Here is a 26844-nt window from a genome sequence, read left to right as displayed (position 1 = left end):
CAACCTACAACAACCATGTACGAACAATCAATACACGGCAATTCTATCAAACTACGAAAACGTCAAAAATCCTCCCCTACACCATGTAGGTTCGGCCATTAAGGTGCAATTTTCCATTTTATTTTTCTAACTTTTCTTTCTCATTTTCTTAGGCATCCTTAGGTTGCCGAAAGGCCATATCAAGTGCCATTTTTCACTTTACGTCTTTTAAACGTTGTTTTGCTTAATATTTTGCTCTATATACAATTTAACACTAAACACTACCAATTATTTTTCCGATGATTTTCCAACCTTCCAACCACCACACAACCCATCTAATTTCCATTTCATTACACAACACATCATTCAAATAATTTTTCAACACAATCTCCCCACTTTTTCCTCTACATGGCCGAATTGGTCCAAGGCAATTCCAAGAGATTTTCAATCCAATTTTAACCACTTCACACATCATACAATCTCATTATATCAACCTACAATCACGCCACAACTCATCAATCCAATCCTAACACATTTCCAAAACTCAAAGTCTTGACATCCTAAAATTTTTCTAAGTTAAAATTTCACATTTTTCATCAATAATTTTTATTGCATTTATGGATACTACACATCATTCTAAGACACACTCATGTACAAACATTTTCCATTTGACCTCTCTAAACACATCAATCAACCAAGCCCTCTTTAGGGTTCATGAAAATAAATCATCAAATTAATCCATGAGAGATGTTGAAATATACTCACAAGCTTGGCCTAGGACCCCTCCAAGTGATCTCCAAGCAATGGCTTGAACACACAACTCCAAAATAAAAAAAAATCCCTCCAATTTTCGTGGCTGGTTTTGGCCATTTTCTCAAAAAATGAGAGGATTTCAAGGGAAACTAATCGGTGGGTTGTGTTCGGATGATGATTTCCAACAACTTTGCTCACAAACTTTTCTTGATTCGGAGGTGTATTGAAGGAGTTATGAGGGAAAAAAAAATTGGAAGCAAATCTCCCCTTCCATGGAAGGCAAGCTCGGTTTGGAGGAGGAAGGAGAAGAGAGAAAAATCAGATTTGTGGTGTTGTGCAAGTGGCAAGGTCCACTTAAGTGAGGTGGCTCCCACATGCGATTTAACTTTAATCAATCACCTAATTTAAATCACCAATTCATAACCTACGTATTTTTCTCGTCCATGTCATATTTTTACTTCCTAAAAATACTGATTATATTTTCACGCTTATCGGTACAATTATACCGCAGTATTTTACACCGAAAAAATCACTATTCATCAAATTTTTCGAAACTTGCCTATCCACTCGATTTTTCGTTCTGAATCCATTTCCAAGGTTATTTTTATCATCTGAGACCTTCTACTCAATTTTTATCTTCCTAGGGTTGCGTGTTGGCTAATTACCGTATTGCCCTTTCTTTGTATTTTGGCCTATTTTTCAGGATTTTCACTAATCTAAAATTGATACATTTTGTATATTCAAGAAAATTGGCCTATTTGACCTGATGCATTTAAGAAAATTGATACACATTGTATATTCAAGTTTTTCTAAAATTATGACAGTTTCTCCATTAAACCAAAAAGACTCTTATAAGGAGGAATATCAAATCAAGCTTCAGGATAAACATTAACTCCTAGCAACTTGGTGAATCTATGTATAGTAACATAAAACAGAGATGAGTCACACAGAATCAATAAAAGCATAATAATCATAAGAGTAAATACCATTTTCGGTCCTCAGCAAATTTCACGATGCCCGCTTTAGTCCCTAGCAAATAAAAAGGCTATTCATGGTCCCTGAGAAATTCAAAATAGACCTATTTTAGTCCTTTTGAGGGACTAATGTGGGTCTTTTTTGAATTTGTGAGGGATCATGATTTCAACTAAATAGGTTCATTTTGAATTTATTAAGGACCACGAATAGCCTTTTTATTTGTTAGGAACTAAAGCGGATATCGTGAAATTTGATGAGAAATTTTCTGAGGACCAAAAAAAGTATTTAGCCTAATCATAATAGACAAGAAGGGAAAACAAGATACACACAAATGATTTATTCTTTTGAAAACTTAGTTATAAACATACTTCAACAATGAAAGTAAATAATATAAATAAAAAGAATTAATGTTTCTCATAGGAGATAAAATCAATAAATTTTATAAACATTTATAAAATCTTTATAAATGTTATAGGAGAAATATTAACCCCTAAATAAAATCAATAAAACAGGTCTATGAGCAAGAAATGAATAAATTTTTAAGTAATATAAAGGTCATTTACAAAACGTAACAAATTCATAAATTTAATGTGATAGGGATCATACATGGGACAATCAAGAAATTGCAGACTCTAGTTCTCCTCTAAGGGTGATCTTTCCAAGTTCTACTTCATTTCATTAATAGCCCTCTTCTCCAAGTGGTTTCTATAAGATTTAAAATTCAAGGATCATGTATATAATTATAAAATATTCAAATAATATGAAATCAAATATGAGATTGTGCGTACCTTGTTGAGCCATCACAAAGTCGGAGAAAAGGAGAGACAATATGCTAGGATCGTCCTTCCTCTTTATGACCTATTCCGAAAGTGGCAGCCTCAGCGACGGGAGCATAACGACTCATGGGACTTAATCCCAATATAAATAGGCTAGTGAGAGGACATAGCCAAATACCCTAAAAAGAGTTTATGTCCACTTGGTCCACCAATCACGAAAAATCAGGGCACGCTAAAGCTTACACTGCTGCCCAACTAGGCCCAATACCAACAGATGCCAAAAGCCCAACTCAACATTATCACAACGGGCTTATCAAAATAATACAATTGGAATATTCATTAACCCGATTAATTTTAACAAACAAAACTAATTAATAAATATTGCCCACATAAAGGATAATTTCTAACATTCTCCTCTTGGACTATATTAATTAATTTAATATTATTTTTGAAAATTATTTTATTTTGAAAACGACTCTATCAGGTTAATAATTAAAAATCATTTTACGTGGCCACGATTTTGAAAAATAATATTCCAATTCGAATACTAGCATCTGAACATAATTCAATCCAACATAACCCCATCATAGGAACATGGCAATCAATATACCGAAAATATCATAGCATATGACCTTCCATACTCACATACAATGACTATTACATCTTCATGAATCAAGGCCTAGTAGTGTAATAAGAATTAGTGCCAAAATGTGATCAATAATCTAACACACCAATTCTTATCAGTCCTCAATGTAATTTCTCAACAACATGAAATTATATTAGTGCAATTTCCAAGCAACATGAAATTACACTTCATATGCAATTTCTCAACAACATGAAATTGCATTACCGCAATTTCTAAACAACATGAAATTGCCTTAGCGCAATTTCTAAACAACATGAAATTTCCTTTTTCAATCCAATTTCTTAACAACATGAAATTGAATTAACGCAATTTCCAAATGACATGAAATTGCTTAGTTTAAATAAACCAACATGTCACAATATAACATGAGATTTCAAAAATTGTGATATCCAATCATCTTTAAGCTCACAACATGCTTAAAGATATTATTCATACATATATTTCTCAATCGACAGGAGAAATAACAATAATGATGATCATCAATTATAAAAATTCAAACAAAAGTCACAAAAATTATCATCAGTTTGCATGACTAAAAAAGCAAACTGAATATAACTCTCAGTCGCTCACTGATCAAGGGAATTAAAAGAATTTAAAATACTCAAAAGAAAGCCTCGAGTACAACTCCCACTAATTAAGGGAATCAAAAGAATTTAAAGTACTCATATATACAAAGAAGGCTACTTCAAGGTATTTCCTATAAAAGCTTTTTAGATAAAAAAAAGCTTTTATTTTATTCAGTAAATCATCATCTTACTAAAAAATAAAATGTCATCTACATAAAGTATTAAGAATATACATCTACTCCCACTTACTTTCATGTAGAAGCACTTTTCAAATATATTTAAATTAATTCAAATGAATTGACAAAAATTTACTGTTAAGGCAAAACTAATGCATCCAAATAAACTATAGGGCAAAATACAACTTCAATTAAGACAAGTTATTACAACGAGACCAACAAAATAGTACATTTTCCTTTGGATAGAATGCTCATACTAAGGTTTAAACTAAGATTAAAGCCTCAGATGAATCAATCAATGAGCACATACTAACTTCAGAGATTTGTCCCCTTTGGGCAGACAAATCACCGACCAATGCACATCTAATAATTTTATTACAGACAAGCTTCTAATTAAAACACACAATAATCCCCTTTGGGCAAGAAATTACATGTAATAACCAAAAGCATTCCTCAAATTTACAAAAAATTTACATGACAAATAAATCAATCTCACTTTAGTGGTAATACCAATAGTAATTCGTAGAAACTCTTACAAATCTTGCCCAAAATCATGATGCATTCCACAAGAAGGTGTATTACCCTCACTTATCATGAATTTAAATACATTAGCAAATTAAAAAAAATTGCACTTAATCAATTCAAGCGGAAGCATACAACTCAATGAATAAAAAAATATTTTATAAATTATACATCTTCATTTCTTATAATTTGACATATAGTCAATAACTCAGCAGTAGCATAATTGTTGTTGCTGGCAAAAAATAACTGATTGACATACACAATGCAATAAGATTAAATTTGGGCCAACAACAAAATAATTTATATATCATAAACCCCCCTTTGGACAAGGAATATAATATATTAGAACAACAAGGAGAATTATATACAATTACAAAAAATCATTCCCTTTGGGCAGACAAATTGTTAAATATACATATTTCTCCATAATACCTCGTGTAGTTTAAAAATAATTTATCCCCTTTGGGCAGATAAATACTTTTAAATCACGTAATCTCATCAACAATATCTTCATGCAACTTTTCAAATTATTATATGTAACAACCTCCTTTGGGCAGGTAATTAACATATAATAATTCAAAATAATATATCAACAATAATGCCTAACAATATGAAATACTTAACAACATGTGTTTTCAACAACATGAAACACTTCACAACATGTGTTTATAATAACATGAAACACTCCATAACATGTGTTTCTAGAAATCATATTGCATTGTCAATCCAACAAATTGCCATAAAAAATTCAGCACTTAACATTAAAGCAATTACTAACTATGCTTAAGTAGGAAAAAATTATATATAATTGTCTAAAATTATTTGGACAGATAAATTTTATAAATTGTATATCTCCATAATTCCAACATAAAGACATCACAAATAAGAATTATAACTAATGTTACACTCTTTATGTGATCCAAAATTTTCATTAGTTCAATTGGTAAAATGCAACCTAACCATTTAGGTGATTAGTTCAATTCCCAATTCAAGCAATTTTTTTTTATTTCTTTAATTGCCAACAACATATTCCAAATGACACAAGGGTCCAATGATATATGAGTCCAATTTATAGTATAATAACAACGTCAAATATGAATCAAAATTCAATTTACATAATCCCAAATGAAAGATATTAAAGCATGAACCAATAACACTCCACAATGCTGAAATAATCCAAAAGTCAAAAGTTGTATAGTTCCCAAAAAAACCAAAATGATCAATTCATGTTTACTAATTAAATAGTGGAACAACAATCATACCAGTTTCAAGAATTTTAAAACTTAAACAGTATATGAATAGTACTAAGGTCCAAAAAAAATTAAAATGTAAAGGCTCAACCAAAAGTTTCAACCTACGTTCAAAGATAGGCCCAATCTAATGGAAAACAATAATTCATTGATTTTCACAACACCAAGTGTTTACTAAAATCCAAATGTGAAATTGTAACTGAAAGTCTTAATGGATTTTAAGAATCTCTAAATAGTAATAGGCAAATCTGAATACTATAATTCACTCTACCAATCCAAAATATTTCAAAAATGGAAATAAGTTAAAACAAACTAATAAATCCGGCCAATAACGCCATTGTTTTTCCAAAAACAATAACAGCTAAATCCGTGCTAGTTGAAATAGTAAACATAGACGACAATAAGCAAGAAAATAATTCACGTTAGCATTGAATAAAATAATTCATCAGAATTCTAAAAATACACCATTCTGAAAGTGTATCCACAAAAGATGCACAGTCAAAAAATATCCTCAAAAGTCCAAAGTTTATGAATTGTGGGACCTACCCATGTAAAACTATTTCATATAAGTGACAAATAACTCCAGACACATATGCAATGAATATAAAATTCAAAAATGATACTCAATGCACACTTACTAAAAACTAATAAATGTGAATACTAACTCATCTGTGGTAGATTTTGAAAGATTAATCAAGCTTTGAAGCCCTACCATTTTTCTTCTCTTAGAGGTAGATTTTGGGATGATTTTTGGAGCTAAGGGATGTGCTCCAAGGAGAAATTAAGGGTTGCAACCCAGTCTTTAAAAATTGACTTTTTGAGTTGCTTGAGGTAAGCCCATTATGCAATCACATGAAAATATCTATATCTTTGCATATTTTTGCTTTGGGTAGATGTAATTTAAGCTTTGAGCATGAACTTAGGGTTTGTTTTTAACTAATGAGTCTCCAATTTACTATGTATTAAGGGTTAATATGAGCATGAAATTGATTTAAAAGTAATTAAAAGTTATGAGAATTATAATTAAATTGTTATTTTATTCTCAATAATATTCTCATAAAATTTCTTATATTTTGTAGTAAATTTCAGCTCAATAAAGAGATAAATTGGAGATATCAAGTAGATTTGCTTTGGATTTCTGAATCATTGAAGATCTTATCAAATCTTCCTTTGAATATTTTTAAGGAAAGTTTTTCATTAAATTAAAAAAGTGAAGATTTGAAGGATTGAATCAAAGATATGATAGGAGATTCTAGTGAAGATTTCATTGAAGATATTGTGAAAAATTAAAAGATATGGTTTCATCCCTATAAAAAGGCAACTCTTAAAAACACAGAGGCACAATTCGACAGAGGAAAGCAGATTGAGAGGAAGGAAGAGAACACCGGATACCAGAGTTAGAGATTTCAGAGAGAAAAGAGTTTAAAAGAGACTGAGCAACATTGATTCTTCTTCTTCTTCTTCTTTATGATTTCTTCTTCTTTTTATTTCTTTGTTTTGTTTAATCCAGTTATGTCTGACTAATTTTCTTTTGTAGTTAGGGTCATTGATCCGATGTAAACCCTTTATGATTTCTAAATTGTTTTTATAATTATTTTAATTCAATTATTTTTATTTTACCTTGAACGATTTTTTCTATATCCTTATTAGAATTGATCACTTTATTATCGAGTTTTGAGGGTTAGAGCTCATCTTAGGCATATTGGGGTTTTAATTCAGACTGAGGTAAAATAACAATTTGTGCATGATCTAGACATAGGCTTGTATGAATTGCAGACTTTTTAATTCATCCACTTAATGCTTGATTCAAGAGGGGTTACTAGGACACTATGATTCTAATTGGGTTAAAGGGTTAAATACACTAAGACATTAGGGTTTAACTAATTGATTTGAGAAAGATGAATTGTTTGAACTAGTGAGTTAATTAATTATAAGAATTAATTCAGATTTCTAAAGGAGGATCAAAGGTGAAGTGTATCCTGGCTACAATTTTCTTCTACAATCTTTATTCATATCTTTTTCTTGCGTTCTTAATTTTCTTGAATGTTCTTGATTGATTTTAAATTTACTTTCAATTATTTTTCCATTAATTCAAAATTTATTCTCTAAATCAAATTGAATTAACCAAATTAAAGGGACTAGTAAGGATAATAATTGGTTCATTAATCCTCGGGAGAACGATCTTTTCTCATCACTTTATTAGTTGGAACGATCGACATACTTGCCGAATTTCGCAACACTAACCTCATTGCCACCTATTTGTTATGTTACCTTCGAATAATTTCTAAAGCTTTGTTAAAATATTTGGGATGCTTAGATTTGACTAAAACCTAGTTCATTGCTTATTTGGAGTCATTGGAAATGCTTTAGTTGATAATAATTGTGATGACATGTTTTATCATTATTATTATTGTTACAAGCTCATATGTGAAGCCCATTTATTATAAGGCCAAATAAGGGGCAATCCAAATATAAATTTGATATAATCAAAGGAGGATATTCATAAAAAATGTCAATCCTAATACGACAACATTAAACATGGGCTTGAGCTGCTAGAAGAGGCACATAAGGTCGAGAATCCTAATACTCACATGTATACTCTATAAATAAGAGGTAAAATCTACATGTATAATTATTCTCTCTCTATTATTGTTATGATGACACGGTGCACACACACACACACACACACACACACACCATATAACACCTCGTATTTCTTAAACATATAATTATATATTAAAATATTGATTAAAGGGTAGGATTAGTGAAAATCCTGAATTCAGGGTCAAAATGCATAAGAGAGTTAAAATGATAAATTGCCAAACATGTAAACCTAGGAAAGGAAATTTGAGTAGAAGGTCTCCAATGGGAAAATTAACCCTGGAAATGGATTCGTAACGAAAAATTGAATGGTTAGGCAAGTTTCTGAAAAATTGATGAATAATATTTTTACCAAGTCAAAGCACCGCGGTACAGTTTCACCGTAAAGCGTGCCAAATGAATTTTGAGCTCTAGGTTTGAAAATAAGTTATAAATGGTACATAGGACTAGGAAATATGATTTCTGGTGAAAATTGATGAAAATTAGGGTTTTTGGGGAAGCATGCCCACAACGCGCATAACAACTTAAAACTGCGATTTCACCAAACGACCGAAAAACTCTGGATTCATCTGACCAAGGACAATTAAAGGACAATGGTAAATGTTAAAAATTGGAGTTTCTAAATAGTCTAGGAATTAATGGACGTTCAGTGGTTTAAGCGGAAGATTTGAATTAATTTGAATCGCGTGAAGTGGCGGTGGGACCCACCCCACTTAAGTGGACTTGTGCCACCTAGGAAAGTCACTATTGCATCTTCACTTCTCTTCTCCTTCTCCATCAAATCCGTGGCCTCCATGGGAGTTTGAGCAAGTTCTGTTTCAAACTTTCTTTCCCACCAAACTCCACCATACTCACTCAAAATCAACAAAGTCATACATCAATCTTTAAGTAAACAACCTCCTAAACACAACCATGGTATTTTCAAAGCTTGAAACTCACTAGATTGGGAGAAATTCCAAACCCATGTTCGCGGCCTTGGTGGAAAAATTGGGTGTTCTTGGAGTTGATTGATCCTCCAAAGCTTGGGTATTGTGTGGAGGAGTCCCAGACCTTGATTTTGGGTAAGTTTCAACACATTTCATTGGTTGATTCATTGGATTTGAGTTTATGCACCTAAGGTTTGCATGCTTGGATTGATATGGTTAGAGGCCTCAAATTGAAAATGTGTATTAGATAAAAGTGGCTTAGAATGATGTTTTATAGTTATTGAACTCGTAAAAATTATTGAGGAAATATTTGATAACTTAGGCAAATTTTGATGTTGGTATGCATGACTTTGTGAAATGGATATATTGTGGGATTGTGTAATTGAGTTGTGGAGTATTTGTACGAGTTAATTATAGGATTGTATGATGTGTGTAAGTGTTGAATTGAAATTAAAACCTTTGACTATGAATCCATGTAGAATTCGGCAATTGAAGGGAAGTAAGGAAAAGATGATGTAAAAATCGTGTAATTGGTGTTGTGTGGTTGTGAATTGTGTTTAAATGGGTGGTATGTTAGTTTGATGCATGTGAATTGGAAGTAGAATCATGGGATATGTACAAGTGTAAGAATTGGCCTAAAGGAGGATAATTGGGGAAAATGGTGTAGAGGAGTAATTGAATGAAATTAAAGACTTGAAACGATGTCGTGGTAAGCTTAAGGAGCTAATGGATCCTTGTAATAAAATTAAGAACATGGCTTCGCATTTTAGGCCATTTGGCCGAACCTATACTTGTGTTGGGGGGGATTTTGGTGCTTTGTATCTTGATTGGTTGCACCATGGTGTTGATGATCCTTGTGTGATCATTGTAGGTTGCCTTCCATGGACGTGAACTTGGAATGGTGAGCTTGGTGGGTTGCCTTTGGTCCTTGACCAAAAGGATTGTGGTAAGTGGTTATGTAAAAATGCATGAATACTTGAATAATCATGTATGTGTTTTATTTGGTTATAATTGAAATGGGAATGACCTAAGTGTAGGCATTTTTTGTTGGACCAAGCTCAGTGATATATTAAATTGGAGCTACCTAGAGAGGGAGTTTTCACAAGGTAATCCCTTGGTACTGGGGTTAATCCCCGTGTGTGCTCCACCATGCCCTTGGGGTAGTGGTTGGAGGTGTATGTTGATAATGTGTTATAACATGCTCATGCATATATGTGTGTATAGTGGGTACATAGGATGTACCATGTCTCTAGCTCGTTGATTGTTGCCTTCGGGCGTTACGGACATCCACTGGATAGGTCTCTATGAGGGAGTTCCAGTTGACCTGGGGTCATGGAGTGTCATCCGTTGAGGAGAACTCTAGGAAAGTCTCGACTGTATATTGGTGGAGGGTGCCTTGGTTGATGTTATGGAAACACTTCCTGGGATGAGAACCCATAGGCTATATGCCGAGGCCAATAGGCCGAGTGTTGCATGACTTTGGCACTGACCATTTCGGCTTCATCGTATTTTTACTCCCTACACATCTCTACTTCACTAAATCCCTTGCTTTATCCCTCTTTGGTTGTTGTGATACATTATTGATTTACATCTGAGTGAGCCACTGGGCGGAGTAATCTCCAGAACCTCTGGGTTACTGAGATATATCCGTATATCTCATCCCGTTTTGCGGACTTTATTTTAGGTAGTAGCAGTGGGGCAGGAGCTGTAGGCAAGAGGCCCGTAGGATGAGCATGTGAACTTAGACCTTATTTTGCATTTTGAGGTCATTTTGGCATAGGCTAGACTTAGGGCATGAACATTGTATATGGATTTAAGTTTATGCATATTGTCATATTTGTTCATGCTTTCTTTTTGCCTAAGTCTAGTTGTACATTTATTATGTCATATTTTGAAGTTTAATTCCTTATGTTGTAATTGGAGGATTATTTGTATTATGCTTTCCATTGGAGAATTGTATTTTGTAAATATTGGATCTTGTGTAATATTGAAGCATGATGTATGATGAAAGGGAAATATGCCTATTTTAGGTGATGATTATGTGTATGTTGGAAGAATGCATGCAAATGGATTAATGTGATTGAAATAAGTTTAAATTTTACAATGTAAGTAATGAATTGTAAAGTGAGGTAATTGATGTAAATTGTGATGGGTTGTAAGAGCATCAAGGCATTGTTGGTCCTTGAGTGCCACCCTTGTATATTAGGTACCATTTGATGATAGTTATGTACTTTTGAAAAAGTGGGATATGTTGCATAAACAAAAAAGATACTGTCAAATTTTATATAAAATAGCAGATTTTGGTTCAACTTTGGGAGAGCATATCTCCCTCCAAAGAGGTCCAATGGGGACGTCCCACACACTGTTTTGAAGGTTGAGATGTTATAAATAGTTTGTCAAAATTTGGTAGCCATTGGAGTTATACGCAAACCTGTAGAGGCATTTGAGTCCAGACTGTTCAGAATGCCATGTTGCTGGGGCTGTCGGGTGACCTGTTTTGGGAAATTTATTACAACCTCAATTCTTGATAAAATTAGGCCCATGATATGTCAAATTGAATCTTGAGGTGTCTAGTTTACTGTATATAAATTTGAGAGAAATTTATGGAGTAGTTTGTCCAGAATCATTGAAAGAGTAGAGGCTGTTTGGAGCCCTGTTTGAGGTTGGCTGACAGATTTGCTTGTCTAACTTCAAACGGTGATAACCGGAGAAAATGAGAATTTTATGGAGCGTGTGATATCTTGTTGGAAAGATAATTAAGTCTAGAATAACATACTAAAATATGAGAGGTTCGTAACCACTTAATTTCTCGCAATGTTCAGATGAGTGAACCATGTTCGGATAGGTAAAAACCGTAAAAGTGAGTTTTATGCTAAGTGGGTTTATGGGAACCTCTTAGTGACTTGATAGAAGTATTATATGATAGTTAGGAAATTATTTTAATTATTCCGCATTTAGTTTTCAGTTATGATAACAACTTTTACTCATTACGTTTTATTATTGGTTTTAAATGCTCACGTAATGAAAAGGAAAAAGTTTACTCGCATTTTTGTAAATGAACGGATGTGATTGTAACTGCGCTTAATATGATAATCAATGTTAACAACACTGGTACGTAATGGGCTGTTACACACCACCCTCTTGGCAACGCCCTTATTTATTCTTAGTGCATAGTGATCTGCTAAAGTCAGGGGTATATAACTCATGGTGGACCTACGTTGCCGCAAGTGACTGAACTTGCAGTCACAAACTTTTGAAGAAATTTTTTTTATATTATTATGTGCTTCATTTATTTCTTACAGACCGCTCAACATTTGTTAACCAACAATAAGAATCTAGGCTCACAAATGCATCACAATCTATGGTTCAGGACATGCACTAAGTGCTGAGTTTCAATATTGGTTGTTACCATGATGGCAACAGTCTTACAACACTATACTATTCACAGTTAAATGGAAGAAATGAGGGAGACTGCTTTGGTAAAGAGAGGGAAAGCATGTGCATGCATATTCATAGAGCCCCAAAACACTTTTTATTTATTTTTATATTTTTATATTTTTTAATGCATTTAAATTTTTTTTTAGAAATAAAATATTTACTTAAAATGCAAACATAAATAAAATTTTCTGAGTCCGCTACTGCCTTAGAGAGCACCTAGATTCAATATAAACGTACTAGTCTATTGGACTAGACATTTCTGTCTTTTTTTTTTTTTTTTTGATAACAGACATTTCTGTCTTTAGGATATAACAATTATTATTTTTAATTTATTTATATGATTATTGTTACAAATATTTTATATTACGATAGGTTAAATTCTCATGTTAGAAAATTAAATATGAGGTATTTTATTTAAAGGTATGAGATTTGATAGTTTTACTTGCCATTGGAAATGGATTTATTAGAAGAAAAAGTTGATTTATTAAAATCTTTATATATAATTGGGATCCATGTTAGAATCAGGTAGCCCCCATTAGGCAAAGTAAAGGTCTAGGCGCGCTTATTTTGGAGGATATTCTATTGTCGGGTTGTGGTGACAGGTTCAACCAATGTTGTTAAAATCAAGATCTTAAGTAAGATTGAAAAGAGATTAAAAAATCGTAAAACGTAAAATCGTAATCTAAAAAAATCGTAAAAGCGTTTGAAATATTAGTAAAATCGTTTTGATGAAAAAAAATCATAAAAATGTAAAATCGTAGTGATAAATCGAGATTTTAACAATAATGGGTTCTACCACTTGTACTCATTTTTTTCATTTGAAATGGATTTTAGAAATATGTGTCTAAAATTATTTACAGGTTTGTAGCTATTAGGATTTGAACCCATGTTTGATAGATGAATAATAAAGCACTTGCCAGTAGGCTAGAGTTATTGGTCTGTTGATTTAGGATGAGAGTGTTTGTTAAAATTAAAATGTATCGATTAATATATTTATTAAAAACTTTAATATAAATTTATTTTAATCAGTTAAACCCGTAACCTCTTAACTTAATATATGGGCCGAGTTGATGACTGGTTCCAATTTAATAACATTATATGAATCTCATACTTTTTAATCAAATATTTCATACTCAAATTCTATCTAACATTTTCAAAATAATTAAATATCACAAGTAATAAATATGTTGTTGTTATATAAAATCCATAATATGTATATTTCGGTTGTGGTTAGGTATGTTTTTCTTTTATTTTTTGTTGTCATGCACAATCGGTATTTCATGCACAATCAGTAATTAAATGTTTCTTTTGCATAATCGATATTTCATAGTAATTAATAAATAGATGTATTACTCTAATACTATTTCTTTTGTTCCCCGCATAGTGATTTTGAGAAATATGATGATATAACATATTTATACATGCAAAGGTACTGTTTTTTCTTTGATAATCATTCATGTAAAATCAATTCGCAGTTGATATATATTTATGCGTACTATGTAAATTTACTAGTAGAACACTGCTGATTGCAATTTGTAGTTATACGACTAAACTGCACATTTATGCACGACATATATATGTTTATTATTTGACATTTTTATTTATAAATTGTTTATCATTTATTTTCAACAGTAGCAAAGATAAAAAATACATCGCGTAATGGGTTTTATCACTTTTGCAAGTGCAGGTTGGGTCATCTTTATTATTACCTTGATGTCAAGAACAACTTTTAAATTTTTTTCTTCATGTATTGCGTTATTATCTTAATTTGATTGGCCATTGTGATATATTGCATGTATAAAAAGTTGAAGTTAGGCACCTCATAATGTTGATTTAAATAAAATGCAGCGAGAAGAAATAAAATGTTGTTTGGCCATCACCTCAGAGTCACTAATGTAACATGCTTAGAGTCTATAATAGACACCATTTAATATTAAGTTGCAAATAACTTACCTATTTTATCTTTTAATTAAGTCTTTAATAATTGCTCTCTTCTATTTTATCATGGTCGTGTTGATGATGTCTTCTTTGTTATCTGAATATGGGAAAGCATAGATACATTATTTTAAAGTACTGCTTAGCATCATTGTTTAATTTGAAAATGAAGAAAGATATTAATTTTTTTTTTTTGGTAAGCAAAGACATTAAAAATTTTATTTGTACCTTGCATGATGTAATTGGGTGTTTATATTCTATGAATCTTTATCGATAAAATTTATTTAAAATTTGATTTAACTTTCACGAGACAAATACACCGATTTTTTTTCTCAATGCAACACATAGGTAATATACTAGTATATATTCTAAACAAAATCAAGCACTTTCAAAAACCATGTGAAACACGATAATCGAAACAAGTGGAATTGATAGATATGGCACAACAAATATCGTAACAGTGCACACAAATGATATACTTTTATTATGATTTGTTTTCTGTGACAATATTGAAACCCAGACACAGATTACCCAAAAGAAAATTGATACCGATCGAAACAGGAACAGTTTCTTCTACAACACGGATTTCAAAAAACACATGATAAATTGTCTTTAGATTGTTATCGAAACGATGTTAAAATTATTGAGAGTGAATACTCTGTGTTAGAGAAATTATTTTCACAACATTCACATTTTCATGAAATGCACACATAAAATTGAAACAAGCAATAATACATAAGTAAAGCGTATCGTACGAATATATATGAATGCAACCAGGGAAAATCTTAGCCTAATGTCAGACATTGTGTTCTTAAGATAATTTTGCCCTCTTTATGGTGCCCAAAATTGGTGGATAAATGTCTCTCAGGATAGAACGAATTACCTATATTCTTGCAGTGCCACTTCCACATTGAATAACCCTATTGAACTCAACCTATGCCTGATCAATCGCATTAGAGTAAAAGAATGCAAATGCAAAGAAAAATTGTCCTTAAAATTCTGATTGTCTATCTATTTATAAAAAATATAGGGTCACGATTGAAAAGATATCCATCTAAGAATGAAGCTACACATCCTTTCGGTGATGAGACGATTTATCTTTTCAAATTAAACTTCTTAATCATAAAAATAATTAATCTAAAAATTAATTTCAACAAGTTGATGAAAGAAAAAAGTGAAATCTTTAAGCATCCTTCTCTCAAATCGGTGTAAATGTAATACCATAAAGAAGGTAGGTGGAGAGAACGATGCTTTAACTTATTCTTGTCTTGTCCCTTCTCTCATTGTATTGTAGACGTAGTATGCTTATTTCCAAAGTTGAAACTACCGCGAAAATGGAACGACAGATTAACGTGAATATTGTGGAAATTAAGTTGTCTTCAATGAGGACCTCGACTTCTAGCAATCTAATTCTACATATTTGCATCATTCATCAATGCTAATGTTGCATGCTTTTTTTTTTTTTAGAGTATTTCCGGTAATCTAATAGGTTTCTATGGACTAATCCAGAGTTTAAAGCAGATCTAATACTTTTACCTTCACTTACTCAACTTCTATGCGTCAACTGATTTAGCTCATTTGGTTCAATGTTGAAAGTTTGCAAAGTTTATTCCTTCCTTTTTCTTCTGTATCTGCTTCTAAGATTCTAATCTGATTTTCAATGTGAACACGTTAAACGTACCATCATTTTTGGAGATAAAGTCTAACTAACACCATCAGTATCAATCTTGCATCCCCCAAAGATCCAAAGAGAAATTCAACAGAAAGGTACAAGAGGAAGTTATTCTATTTTAAGCGTGTTCACACACACATTCCTAGTCGAATTTTAGGTGTTTTTTTTCGCTGTATCACTTTAGTTAAAATCAGAGTTAAAATCTTCACCAAAAAAAAAATAATAATCAGGGGAGTTAAAAAGATGGGCTTTACTTCTCTCATGTAGTATGAGGGAAGTTATCTTATGTTGTGAGATTAATGAAGTGGGGGCCATCAATTTAAAAAAGAAAAAAAAGTATATCTTTTTTATGTGAGTGTAACATGAGAGATGAATCTCATGTGACATAAGCGTATAATTTCCCTAAAAAGATATGAATGAAAACTAAAATTAAGTGTATGTCTCTTATGAATATAGTATCATTTATTATGCAAGAGAAACCTGGCAGCATTAAAAATATATAATGTATTTTCATATTGTAATATTATGTCTTAATTTATAACGACGTATCTTAAATTTTTTTAACCGTGTTCAATGTTTCTTGATAAATATTATATCTTAAATATGTTTTACACCTTTACGTTTATAATTTAGGGTTTAATAATAATAATAATAATAATAATAATAATAATAAACATAATAATAATTTAAATAAGTGTTGATAAACACGTACTGGCCTGGCCGGATCGACCCGGTAACAGATAAACCGGTTATATAATTGGTCCGGGTGAAGCAGCAGATCAGCCAAGCGTTGGAACCGGTACGAATCGATGCAACCTGATCGATTTTGTGAAAATCGATGGCCTGTTCGATTCAACCAATGACCCGATACAGTTCATTAAATAATAATCATATGTTATCAAAAAAAAAAAAATCATAAAGGATATCATTTTTTTAAATTCACAAATGATTTTTTTTCTCGAAATATTTGCGTGATTTGTTGCTTATTGAGTTACATAGGTTATGTACCTACAACGCTAATATTATCTTAGTTATGCACTATACAAGAAATTTTGATTTAATTCATAGTTAAAGATGTCATCTACTGAACATGAAGCACCAATATCACAAGCATTATATATTTGTTTAATCTTTTGTTAGATAATAATATGTGATTTATTATTTTTATTATTGAAATATTTTAAATTGCTATTATTTTTTTACAGGTATTTGAATAAGTTTATAATTTTTTAATATAAATTATAGACTTGCATATATTTACCGGATCACGTGGTCGAAGCAATGAGGTGTCAAATTTGAAATTTGACACTGGTGTCAAAAGATCCTACCTTTTATATATATGTGAAAAGTATTTCTACAGCCACTTTAGATAAGGTTGTCTACAGCTACCCCTTTTTCACTAAGTATGACCGGTCATACTTACTGATAACAATAAAGCTGTTCTTTTTTTCTCTTTCCTCAGACATTGTCGGCTGACGTGGCGGAGAGAAAAAATGCAATTTTAATGTACGACCGGTCGTACTTGTGAAAAAAAAGATAACTCTAGAGAAGCTTATCTAAGGTGGCTGCATAAATATTTTCCCATATATATATATATATATATATATATATATATATATATATGTTTCAAGATCGGGAAACACAGCCTACAAAGAGAAACAAAAACAGAGAGGGAGAGACTACTGAGGTGGAGATAGTAACGAAGCCGAAAACCATGGTGGCCTTGGGTGGGGAAGAGCACCAGAAGGTGGTGAAGATGCATACCAAGTCAGAGACACCGGTTAAGGACCTGCGCAACTGCAAGACCAATGCAACTGTGATTCCAGCTCCCCGAAAATTGGTGAAAAGAATGATGTTCGATACCATGGTCGATTTTCTCGCTCGTTTGTTTTCCTTTCCATCTCTAAAGGAAAACAAGGTCCGTGACATGGTCCACAGTTGAATTAGTTGGTAAAATGCATCGAATTATGTTCCGGATGGCCCAAGTACTAAAGTGGCCCAACTATCCAGGCCCAATACCGGGCGTGACCCCGCGTCAGCCCTAAGGGCTGACATGGACCTCCTCAACCCCCAACATAGCAGCAGGTCCAAGTCACACACCAAAATGTCCCATCTTGGAACGCTAACCATTGAAGGCGACTACGACAGACACCGCAAAGGGAAACTCCCCCTTTGCCTGGTGCTGACACCGCCAGAATACAGAGGGCGCAGCACTGCCACAATGACAGCGCCAGCACGCCTAACACTGCATCATGGGAGTAAATCCCAAGGAGAGTTGACCTCCCCCTCACCAACCCACACCATTTTCCCTATAAATAGCCCCCATGGGCACACCTTACAGGTATCTTATGTATCGTTATACTGTCCATTTACTTGAGTCATGTAACGCCTGGCAACATGCAAGGATTAACGACTGTCCCCACACACTAACACGAGACTTTTCAGCGTGCTTTGTCCTCACTCGCACACTTCTCGGGAAAACTTCCCACGAGGTCACCCATCCCAGAATTGCCCCAAGTCAAGCACGCTTCACTATGGAGTTCTTCCGATCCGGGCTACCGAAAAGTAGATGCATCTTGTTAGTATAGGTAGTACCAATTAATTCTTATAAGCCATTCCCAATTGTACCGTCCCATACCAGCACAGTCTCTGGAATCTCTCTCTTTCGGGTGTTGATTCGATTCATTCATGTACCCCCGTCCCTAGAAGCCTGCCAGGAGCCGCTCCTTGTCCATGCCCTTTCGCACCGGCGATCACTCCCCGCCCTCGTCAGCGCTCGGGATGTTACATGCCCACCAGCTTCCGTCTGGTTCGTCCTCGAACCACACCGTACTGGAAGAGAGGCCCGGCTCTAATACCACTTGTAACGCCTAGCAACATGCAAGGATTAACGACTGTCCCCACACACTAACACGAGACTTTTCAGCGTGCTTTGTCCTCACTCGCACACTTCTCGGGAAAACTTCCCAGGAGGTCACCCATCCCAGAATTGCCCCAAGTCAAGCACGCTTAACTATGGAGTTCTTCCGATCCGGGCTACCGAAAAGTAGATGCATCTTGTTAGTATAGGTAGTACCAATTAATTCTTATAAGCCATTCCCAACTGTACCGTCCCATACCAGCACAGTCTCTGGAATCCCTCTCTTTTCGGGTGTTGATTCGATTCATTCATGTACCCCCGTCCCTAGAAGCCTGCCAGGAGCCGCTCCTTGTCCATGCCATTTCGCACCGGTGATCACTCCCCGCCCTCGTCAGCGCCCGAGATGTTACAAGTCATATCATCCATTTGCTTATTATCTATTCACTGCTTACGCTTGGCTTTATACTTCTTAGCCTGGTCTGTATCAGCGCTAAGGGTATTATCCATACATTGACTCATCCCCTTCGGGAACATAGTGGGCTTATAGATCTCATCGGTACATTGGCGCCGTTTGTGGGAATCTATAAACTTCTATTCCCATTCTCCTACCAAAGATCCACAAGACGTGTTTTACATTTTGGTAACAAACATGGTTGTCACAACCAGAAGAGCGGAACAAACCAGGGTCGTTACTCCTGACGGTCATGTACAAACAATACGTTCAAATTCCCCGCCATCAATGCATTCAGCCACAGCCGAGAGATCCCCCGGCGAGATACTCCAACCAGTATTACAATTCGTCGGTCCACAAATGCAAGCAGTCGAACCCAGAGTAGCACAGTTGAACTATCGCGCACCTATGCGTGAAATGCAAGGGGAAAACTTGGTACAAGACCAACCCCCGCCCCCAGGAGTTCGTTTTGGAATGCCTTTCCACACTACTGCCCCACCAGTCATTCCCGTCCCACGAGCCCATCGTCCACTACCAGCCCAAAGTCTACCAGTAGCCATGCACAACGATTACCGAGCGCCCATGGTCACCCTGTTCCCTATGGGACCATACGCCCCTTTCCCTCAACATTACCTAACTGGTTTTCCTTTCCATGGTTACGCTGCCCAACCCCAGAATCCGGCCATCCCGCTGCACCAAGTGTCCTATCAAAACCAGGGTCAACTACCGTATGTCGCCCATCAGCCTTTCAATCACGCCCCGACCCTCTCCTACTCTGTTGAAGCCCCTCAACCACAAACAGACCGGCCCGCCCGAAACAACAATATACGAGTCACACCAGCTCATACGTCGGGGCGCATCAAACCCCTGACTGATATCCTCCGTTTAACTCCCATACCCCTTGGTTTTAAAGGACCCTCCAATATCGCCACATATGTCGGAGATGCTGATCCTTTTGAATGGATCCAGAAATTTGAGGCAGCAATGACTCTCCATGGTGAAACAGACCTCCTCATGTGCAGGACTTTCCCCACGCTACTTGGGGGGGCGAGCTCTAACATGGTACACCACCCTACTGACTAGTAGTATCGCTTCATGGGACGAGTTGGCGAACAAGTTTCAGTCTCACTTTGCAACCAGTCGCCCTGTGCCAAAATCTGTCCACTCTCTAGAAAAAATACGCCAACAGCCCGACGAGTCCCTCAGATCCTTTTTAGACCGCTTTGATAAGGAGGCCCTGCAGGTCCAAGGCCTAGACCCAAAAGTACAGGTACATATACTTCTTTCGGGCTTGCAACAGGGTGCGTTCGCGTACGAGCTCGCCCGCCATGAAATCACTGACCTGGAAGAAGTCAAGAAGGTGGCCCAGGAGTACATGCGAATCGAAGAGTACAAAGGAAGCCGAGTTGATGACGCCCACAGTCAAGAAAAGGCGGTCAGTAAACAGAAGAACCAAATGGAAGAAAGTAAGAAAAGAAACAAACCAGCCAAATATTCAAAACGCCCTTCTGGGCGCGACACATGAGGTCGCCAGACACACGTCGTCCTACAAACGAAATATAAGGAAAAATCCAAGAGCACCCAGCAGCCTCAGAACCCGCCTAAAGAAAACATCATGTACTGCAAGTTCCATCGCAGCAACGGTCATAACACTGAGCAGTGCAGGCACCTCAAAGACGAAATTGATTAACTCATCAAAAGTGGAGCGCAGAGGCGAGGAGGAGACGGCCCACTCCCTTCTGGAACAGGAAGGCGATATCGTGAGCGCAACAAATCGCCTGAAAGAAGAAGAACGAATCAATCTGGCTCCAGACCCTTCTACAACCGTGACAGGAGAGAAGATTCCCCCAGGAATCGCAGAGCGCAAGCAAGCCCAAACCGCAGAGGGAGGCGTGAATAAGTGGAAGAAGACTCAGCCACGGTAAAGCACAGAGTGATAAACATGATTTCAGGCGGACTGAGCGGAGGAGGAGAAACGGTGAACGCCAGAAAGAAACACTGGAAGCAGTGTCTGGCGGTTGCTGGCAGAGTCATTAGCAGAGTAAAGAACAACCCTGGTCCAACCAGGCCTCAAATTGTTTGGGACAACAGCGAGTTGGGCGATGTCCTCCCAGGACATGACAATCCACTCGTCATTCAATCAATAATCGCCAACTTCGGCGTTAATCGCGTTTTTATTGACCACGGCAGCTCAGCCGACATTTTGTTTTTACCATGCTTTAAAGCATTAGGGTTTACTGTTAATAATTTAACTCCTGTTACAGGTGAACTCTCAGGTTTCAATGCTACCACTACCAAGCCACTGAGAGTGATTACATTGCGGCTTTCCCTTGGAACGTCGCCCACCTCACGATCCGCAGACATCCAGTTTTTGGTGCTCGACACCCCATCAGCTTACAACGCCATTCTAGGTAGAAGGATGTTCGCTGCCTTCGAGGCAAGCATCTCACACCCCCCACTTGGCAATGAAGTTCGTTGCCCGGGATAACAAAGTCGCCACGGTGCGGGGAGATCAGACTATAGCCCAAAGCTGCTACAACATATCCTTGAGGCCAATGGCCAAAGCTAGTTTCAATGATGAAAGGGCGCCCAAACAGAGGGTGACCTCGCCAACCGAAAGAAATCCAGGCGAGGAGACAAAGGAGCGTGACCAATGTTTTTTGGTAGAATTTGATGCCAGAGATGATCCGCGCGTGGAACATGACAAACCCACGCCTGATGGGGCGTTGGAACATGTTGTATTAGGCGATGCGGATCATCAAACGACAACCATCGGGGCCACCATCGACCCCGAAATGAACTGCAAGTTAATCAAGTTGCTCAAAATAACAAAGATTTGTTCGCATGGAAACCTTCTGACATGCCGGGTATCAATCCAGACGTTTGCTGCCACCGTTTGTCGGTGGATCCCAAAGCCAAGCCAGTCGCCCAGAAAAAGAGGAAATTCGGTCTCGACCGCCAGAGGGTGATTGAAGAAGAAGTCAAAAGGCTCCACGCCGCCGGGTTCATCAGGGAAATCAAGTACACAACTTGGTTATCCAACCCAGTATTGGTTATCCAACACAACTTGGAAATCAAGCACACATCAGGGAAGTCAAACGGCGCATGGAGAATGTGCGTTGACTACACCGACCTAAACAAAGTCTGTCCAAAGGATGCTTACCCTTTTCCTAGCATTGATCAGTTGGTCGACAACGCGTCCGGATTCAAAATGCTGTCATTCATGGACGCATATTCTGGTTATAATCAGATTTCGCTTCTTGAAGAAGACCAAGACAAAACGGCGTTCATCACTCAGAACGCCAATTACTGTTATACAATGATGCCCTTCGGTCTAAAGAATGCTGGGGCCACTTACCAAAGGATGATGAATGAAGTACTCAGAGACCTGATTGGCAATTGCATCAAAGTATACATCGATGATATGATCGCTAAATCAAGAACGCCGGAACAACATTTGATTGACCTACAAGGTGTATTTGAAAGACTCAGAAAATTCAACATGCGCCTGAATCCCAGCAAATGCGCCTTCGAAGTTCCGACAGGCAAATTCCTAGGCTTTATGCTCACTGAGCAAGGCATTGAGGTCAATCCTGACAAATGAAAAGCGGTGATTGAAATGCGAAGCCCGCAAACAATCAAGGAAGTTCAGCAACTGACAGGAAGGTTAGTAGCTCTCACTCATTTTTTGGCCAATTCGGCTGACAAATCGCTCCCTCTTTTTAGCCTACTCAAAAAAGGAACCGTCTTTCGGCGGTCAGAAGAATGTGGGAACGCCTTCCAAGAATTCAAAAGGGCGCTCTCTTGCCCACCGGTACTTGCCAAACCAGACGATGGAGAAATGCTGTATTTGTATCTTGCCGTAGGTACCGAGGCGATCAGTGCAGCCCTTGTCAAAGAATCAAAGGAAGGACAAAAGCCTGTCTATTTCATTAGCAAGGTTCTACAAGGAGCAGAGCTTCGATACCAACAGGTGGAAAAGGTAGCTTTAACGCTTATCTTTGCCGCGCGGCGACTAAGACCGTACTTCCAGCGCCACCCAATCACCATCAGGACCAACCAACCAATTCGCCAAGTCCTGCACAAACCTGACTTGGCTGGAAGGATGATGTCGTGGGCGATCGAGCTGTCCGAGTATCAAATCACCTATGAGCCTAGAACCGCCATCAAAGCTCAAGCACTCACTGACTTCATTGCAGAAATAACACAACTTTCCCCGCCCAAGAACCAAGCCACGGTAACGCCGTTATCAGAAGTGTGGAAACTATACGTAGATGGCTCGTCAAATGCCAAAGGCTCTAGTGCAGGGATGATAATAGAAAATCCGGATGGCGTGGCTATCGAATATTCTTTGTCATTTGATTTCAACACCACAAATAACCAGGCATAATATGAGGCCATGATAGCCGGTCTGATCCAAGCAAAGGAAATGGGGGCCCAACGCCTCAAAGCCTTTAGTGACTCCCAGCTGGTGACATTTCAGATCTCCGGCGAGTACCAAGCCAAAGGACCACTGATGTGCAAATACTTACTACAATAAGAAGGTCATTCCCCGGAGTTTTCAAGAAAAAGATTTGGTGCTTCGAAGAGCAGACGTTGGAAACAAAAACGCTCGCGAAGGAAAGCTCGCCCAAACATGGGAAGGACCTTACAGGGTAATCAACAAGCTAGGTCATGGAGCGTACTCCCTGGAAACGCTAGAAGGAAAGGCGCTACCGAGGGCTTGGAACGCCGATAAGCTCAAAAAGTATTATAGTTAAGTTATCATATAACAACTCCTGCACTCTTTTCCTTTCCTAGGCTTTTATCCCATAGAGTTTTGCTGGGAAAGGTTTTTAACGAGGCAGAGTTTTGAGCTTTCAATAAAAAGATCGCCAGTTCAATTTAACACTGTAAAAAAATGTGACCAACTAAGGGACGGTTCTCACCCCCACCATAGTTGGATTGGGATGGTTCTCACCCCCAGCCAACACCTAACTACGGGACGGTTCTCACCCCCGCCAAAGTTGGACTGGGATGGTTCTCACCCCCAGCCAACGCCTAACTACGGGACGGTTCTCACCCCCGCCACAGTTGGACTGGGATGGTTCTCACCTCCAGCCAACGCCTAACTACGGGACGGTTCTCACCCCCGCCATCGTTGGACTGGGATGGTTCTCACCCCCAGCCAACGCCCAACTACGGGACGGTTCTCACCCCCGCCATAGTTGATCTGGGATGGTTCTAACCCCCAGCCAACGCCCAACTACGGGACGGTTCTCACCCCCGCCATAGTTGATCTGGGATGGTTCTCACCCCCAGCCAACGCCCAACTACGGGACGGTTCTCACCCCTGCCATAGTTGATCTGGGATGGTTCTCACCCCCAGCCAACGCCCAACTACGGGACGGTTCTCACCCCCGCCATAGTTGATCTGGGACGGTTCTCACCCCCAGCCAACGCCCAACTACGGGACGGTTATCACCCCCGCCATAGGTGATCTGGGATGGTTCTCACCCCCAGCCAACGCCCAACTACGGGACGGTTCTCACCCCCGCAATAGTTGGTCTGTGATGGATCTCACCCCCAGCTAGCGCCCAACTACGGGATGGTTGTCACCCCCGCCATAGTTGGACTGGTATGGTTCTCATCCACGGTCAACGACCACCAGACTAAATAAACATCCATATGCAAGTGTAGAATATAAAGCAAGAAACGAAAGGAAATTCATTAGATGCGTGATCGAAACAAAAGAAGGAAAGGGTTACAAAGCCGTGGTTGACATGCCAACCACAAGCTTAAAGTGAAGAAAAGCTAAGAACTCAAGTTTGTATTAACAGCAACCGTCTCGGCATCTAATGTGTGATCACTCCCGCTATCCACAGCGGCGTACGCATCCTCCTCTTGTTCTGACACAACCGTGTTGATGACTCCACCTCCACTAGCCACCCCAGAGTCAACCAAGGTCCCAGTAACAGTTTTCGTTTGCACGCCACGTCCAGCATCATCACTATCGTGATCATCATCACTGTCAGCATCTGTGGGTGGAAGAACCCCCCTGGCACCTTCGTCATCATCAGTTTCAGGCGCCGCTTCAACCACTCTAATGGCGCCACCGTCAAGGCGTTGTATAATCTTGTCATCCTCCACCTCATAGTCGGGAGTGAGCCCAGTCAAGTCAGCCCCAGGATATCTGACAGCGACCTGCCGCAGGGCGTTGTTAAAAGAATGATACATCAGGTTAGCCAGAGCCTCCTCCAACTTCTCCACCTCCCCCTTGACTTTGTTGAAATCCTCATCTTTGGCATGAAGACTCCCTTGCATAGCAAACAAATCGGCAGATAGTTGATCCTTCTCATTCTGAGGGGCTTCCTTCTCGCTCTTGATGATGTCCAATGCCTTACGTAGATCGTCTCTCTCATCAGAAAACTGCTTGGCGTCTCCTTTCGCTTTCTTTAGCCGCTTCGACAACGACTGGATGGAAGTTTTCTTGTCAGCGACATCCTTACCAAGACGCCCCACCTCAGCAGTAAGGCCCTCCACCTGTCGCCCAAATTCATCAAGACGACCCTCTTGCAAGGAGCATTGTTCATCGACCGCAAGAGCGATCTCTTGCATCCCTAAGATGCGACCAATCACAACTTGGGCGCAATCCATAAACTGCTTACGATCAAGGCGGGGGGAGCCACCATCTCAGGACGCTCAATGTTCGGAAATCCGGTACCAAGGTCCCTTTCTGACAAAGTAAAGGCCCTGCCAACAGGAAATACAACAGTAAAAGCAGGGGAACCCCCAGCCCCCGGGCTCATTCGAGGCTGATCATCAAATTGCCCATCCTCTGAAGGTTCGCGGCATGTGGACTTCGAAGCTCGAGGCGGTGTCAAACTTGCATCCGCACCACGCTTCGCACCAAAACCACCTGGGACAAACGACCCAGATCCCGGCGTTGACTCACTCGCCGAAGAATTACCAGCCACGCCCGTGGGATCTCTAATGATAGGACGATTGATCCTTTTTTGCAGTTCACACGCAGGAATGTCAGCAGCTGAACGAACCTTCTTCTTCTTAACCTTGTTTTCCTGAGCCTTTCCCTTCCCTTTATCCTTTGGAACAGGGACAGGCGGAGCTTGAGGAACCGCGCCCTGTCTGGCTTTCACCTTAGCAGCCGCCTCGCGTGCAAGCTTCAACATATCCGTCGCCATACTCCCAACTGTAAATAGTAAGTAAAAGTTAGAAGACATCTAGTAAAGACAACATCAATAGAAATAAGAAAGGTCATCACAAACGCAAGAAAATCAGAACGCCATCACACCTCCATGGCACAACACCTGCTTCGACG

General features: G+C 37.9%; 1 protein-coding gene across 1 annotated transcript; it reads left to right on the top strand.

The window, feature by feature from the left end:
* The first annotated feature begins 20520 nt into the window (after window positions 1-20520).
* LOC133292942 (uncharacterized) lies at window positions 20521-21051 on the top strand. The gene has a single exon (XM_061491431.1). The coding sequence runs from the start codon at window positions 20521-20523 to the stop codon at window positions 21049-21051; it is 531 nt and encodes a 176-aa protein (XP_061347415.1).
* Window positions 21052-26844: the final 5793 nt, after the last annotated feature.

This window comes from Gastrolobium bilobum, unplaced genomic scaffold, assembly GCF_033153095.1.
Source record: "Gastrolobium bilobum isolate Gb01-03AN ecotype WA unplaced genomic scaffold, APGP_CSIRO_Gbil_v1 utg14178, whole genome shotgun sequence".
NCBI classification, from domain to species: Eukaryota; Viridiplantae; Streptophyta; class Magnoliopsida; order Fabales; family Fabaceae; genus Gastrolobium; species Gastrolobium bilobum.
The sequence above is the reverse complement of the archived record's forward strand: the minus strand, read 5'-3'. Positions and strand labels throughout refer to the sequence as shown.

What these genes read in the sequence shown, in the direction of transcription:
- LOC133292942 (XM_061491431.1), top strand. Translation starts at nt 20,521, where the DNA reads ATGGTGAAACAGACCTCCTCATGTGCAGGACTTTCCCCACGCTACTTG.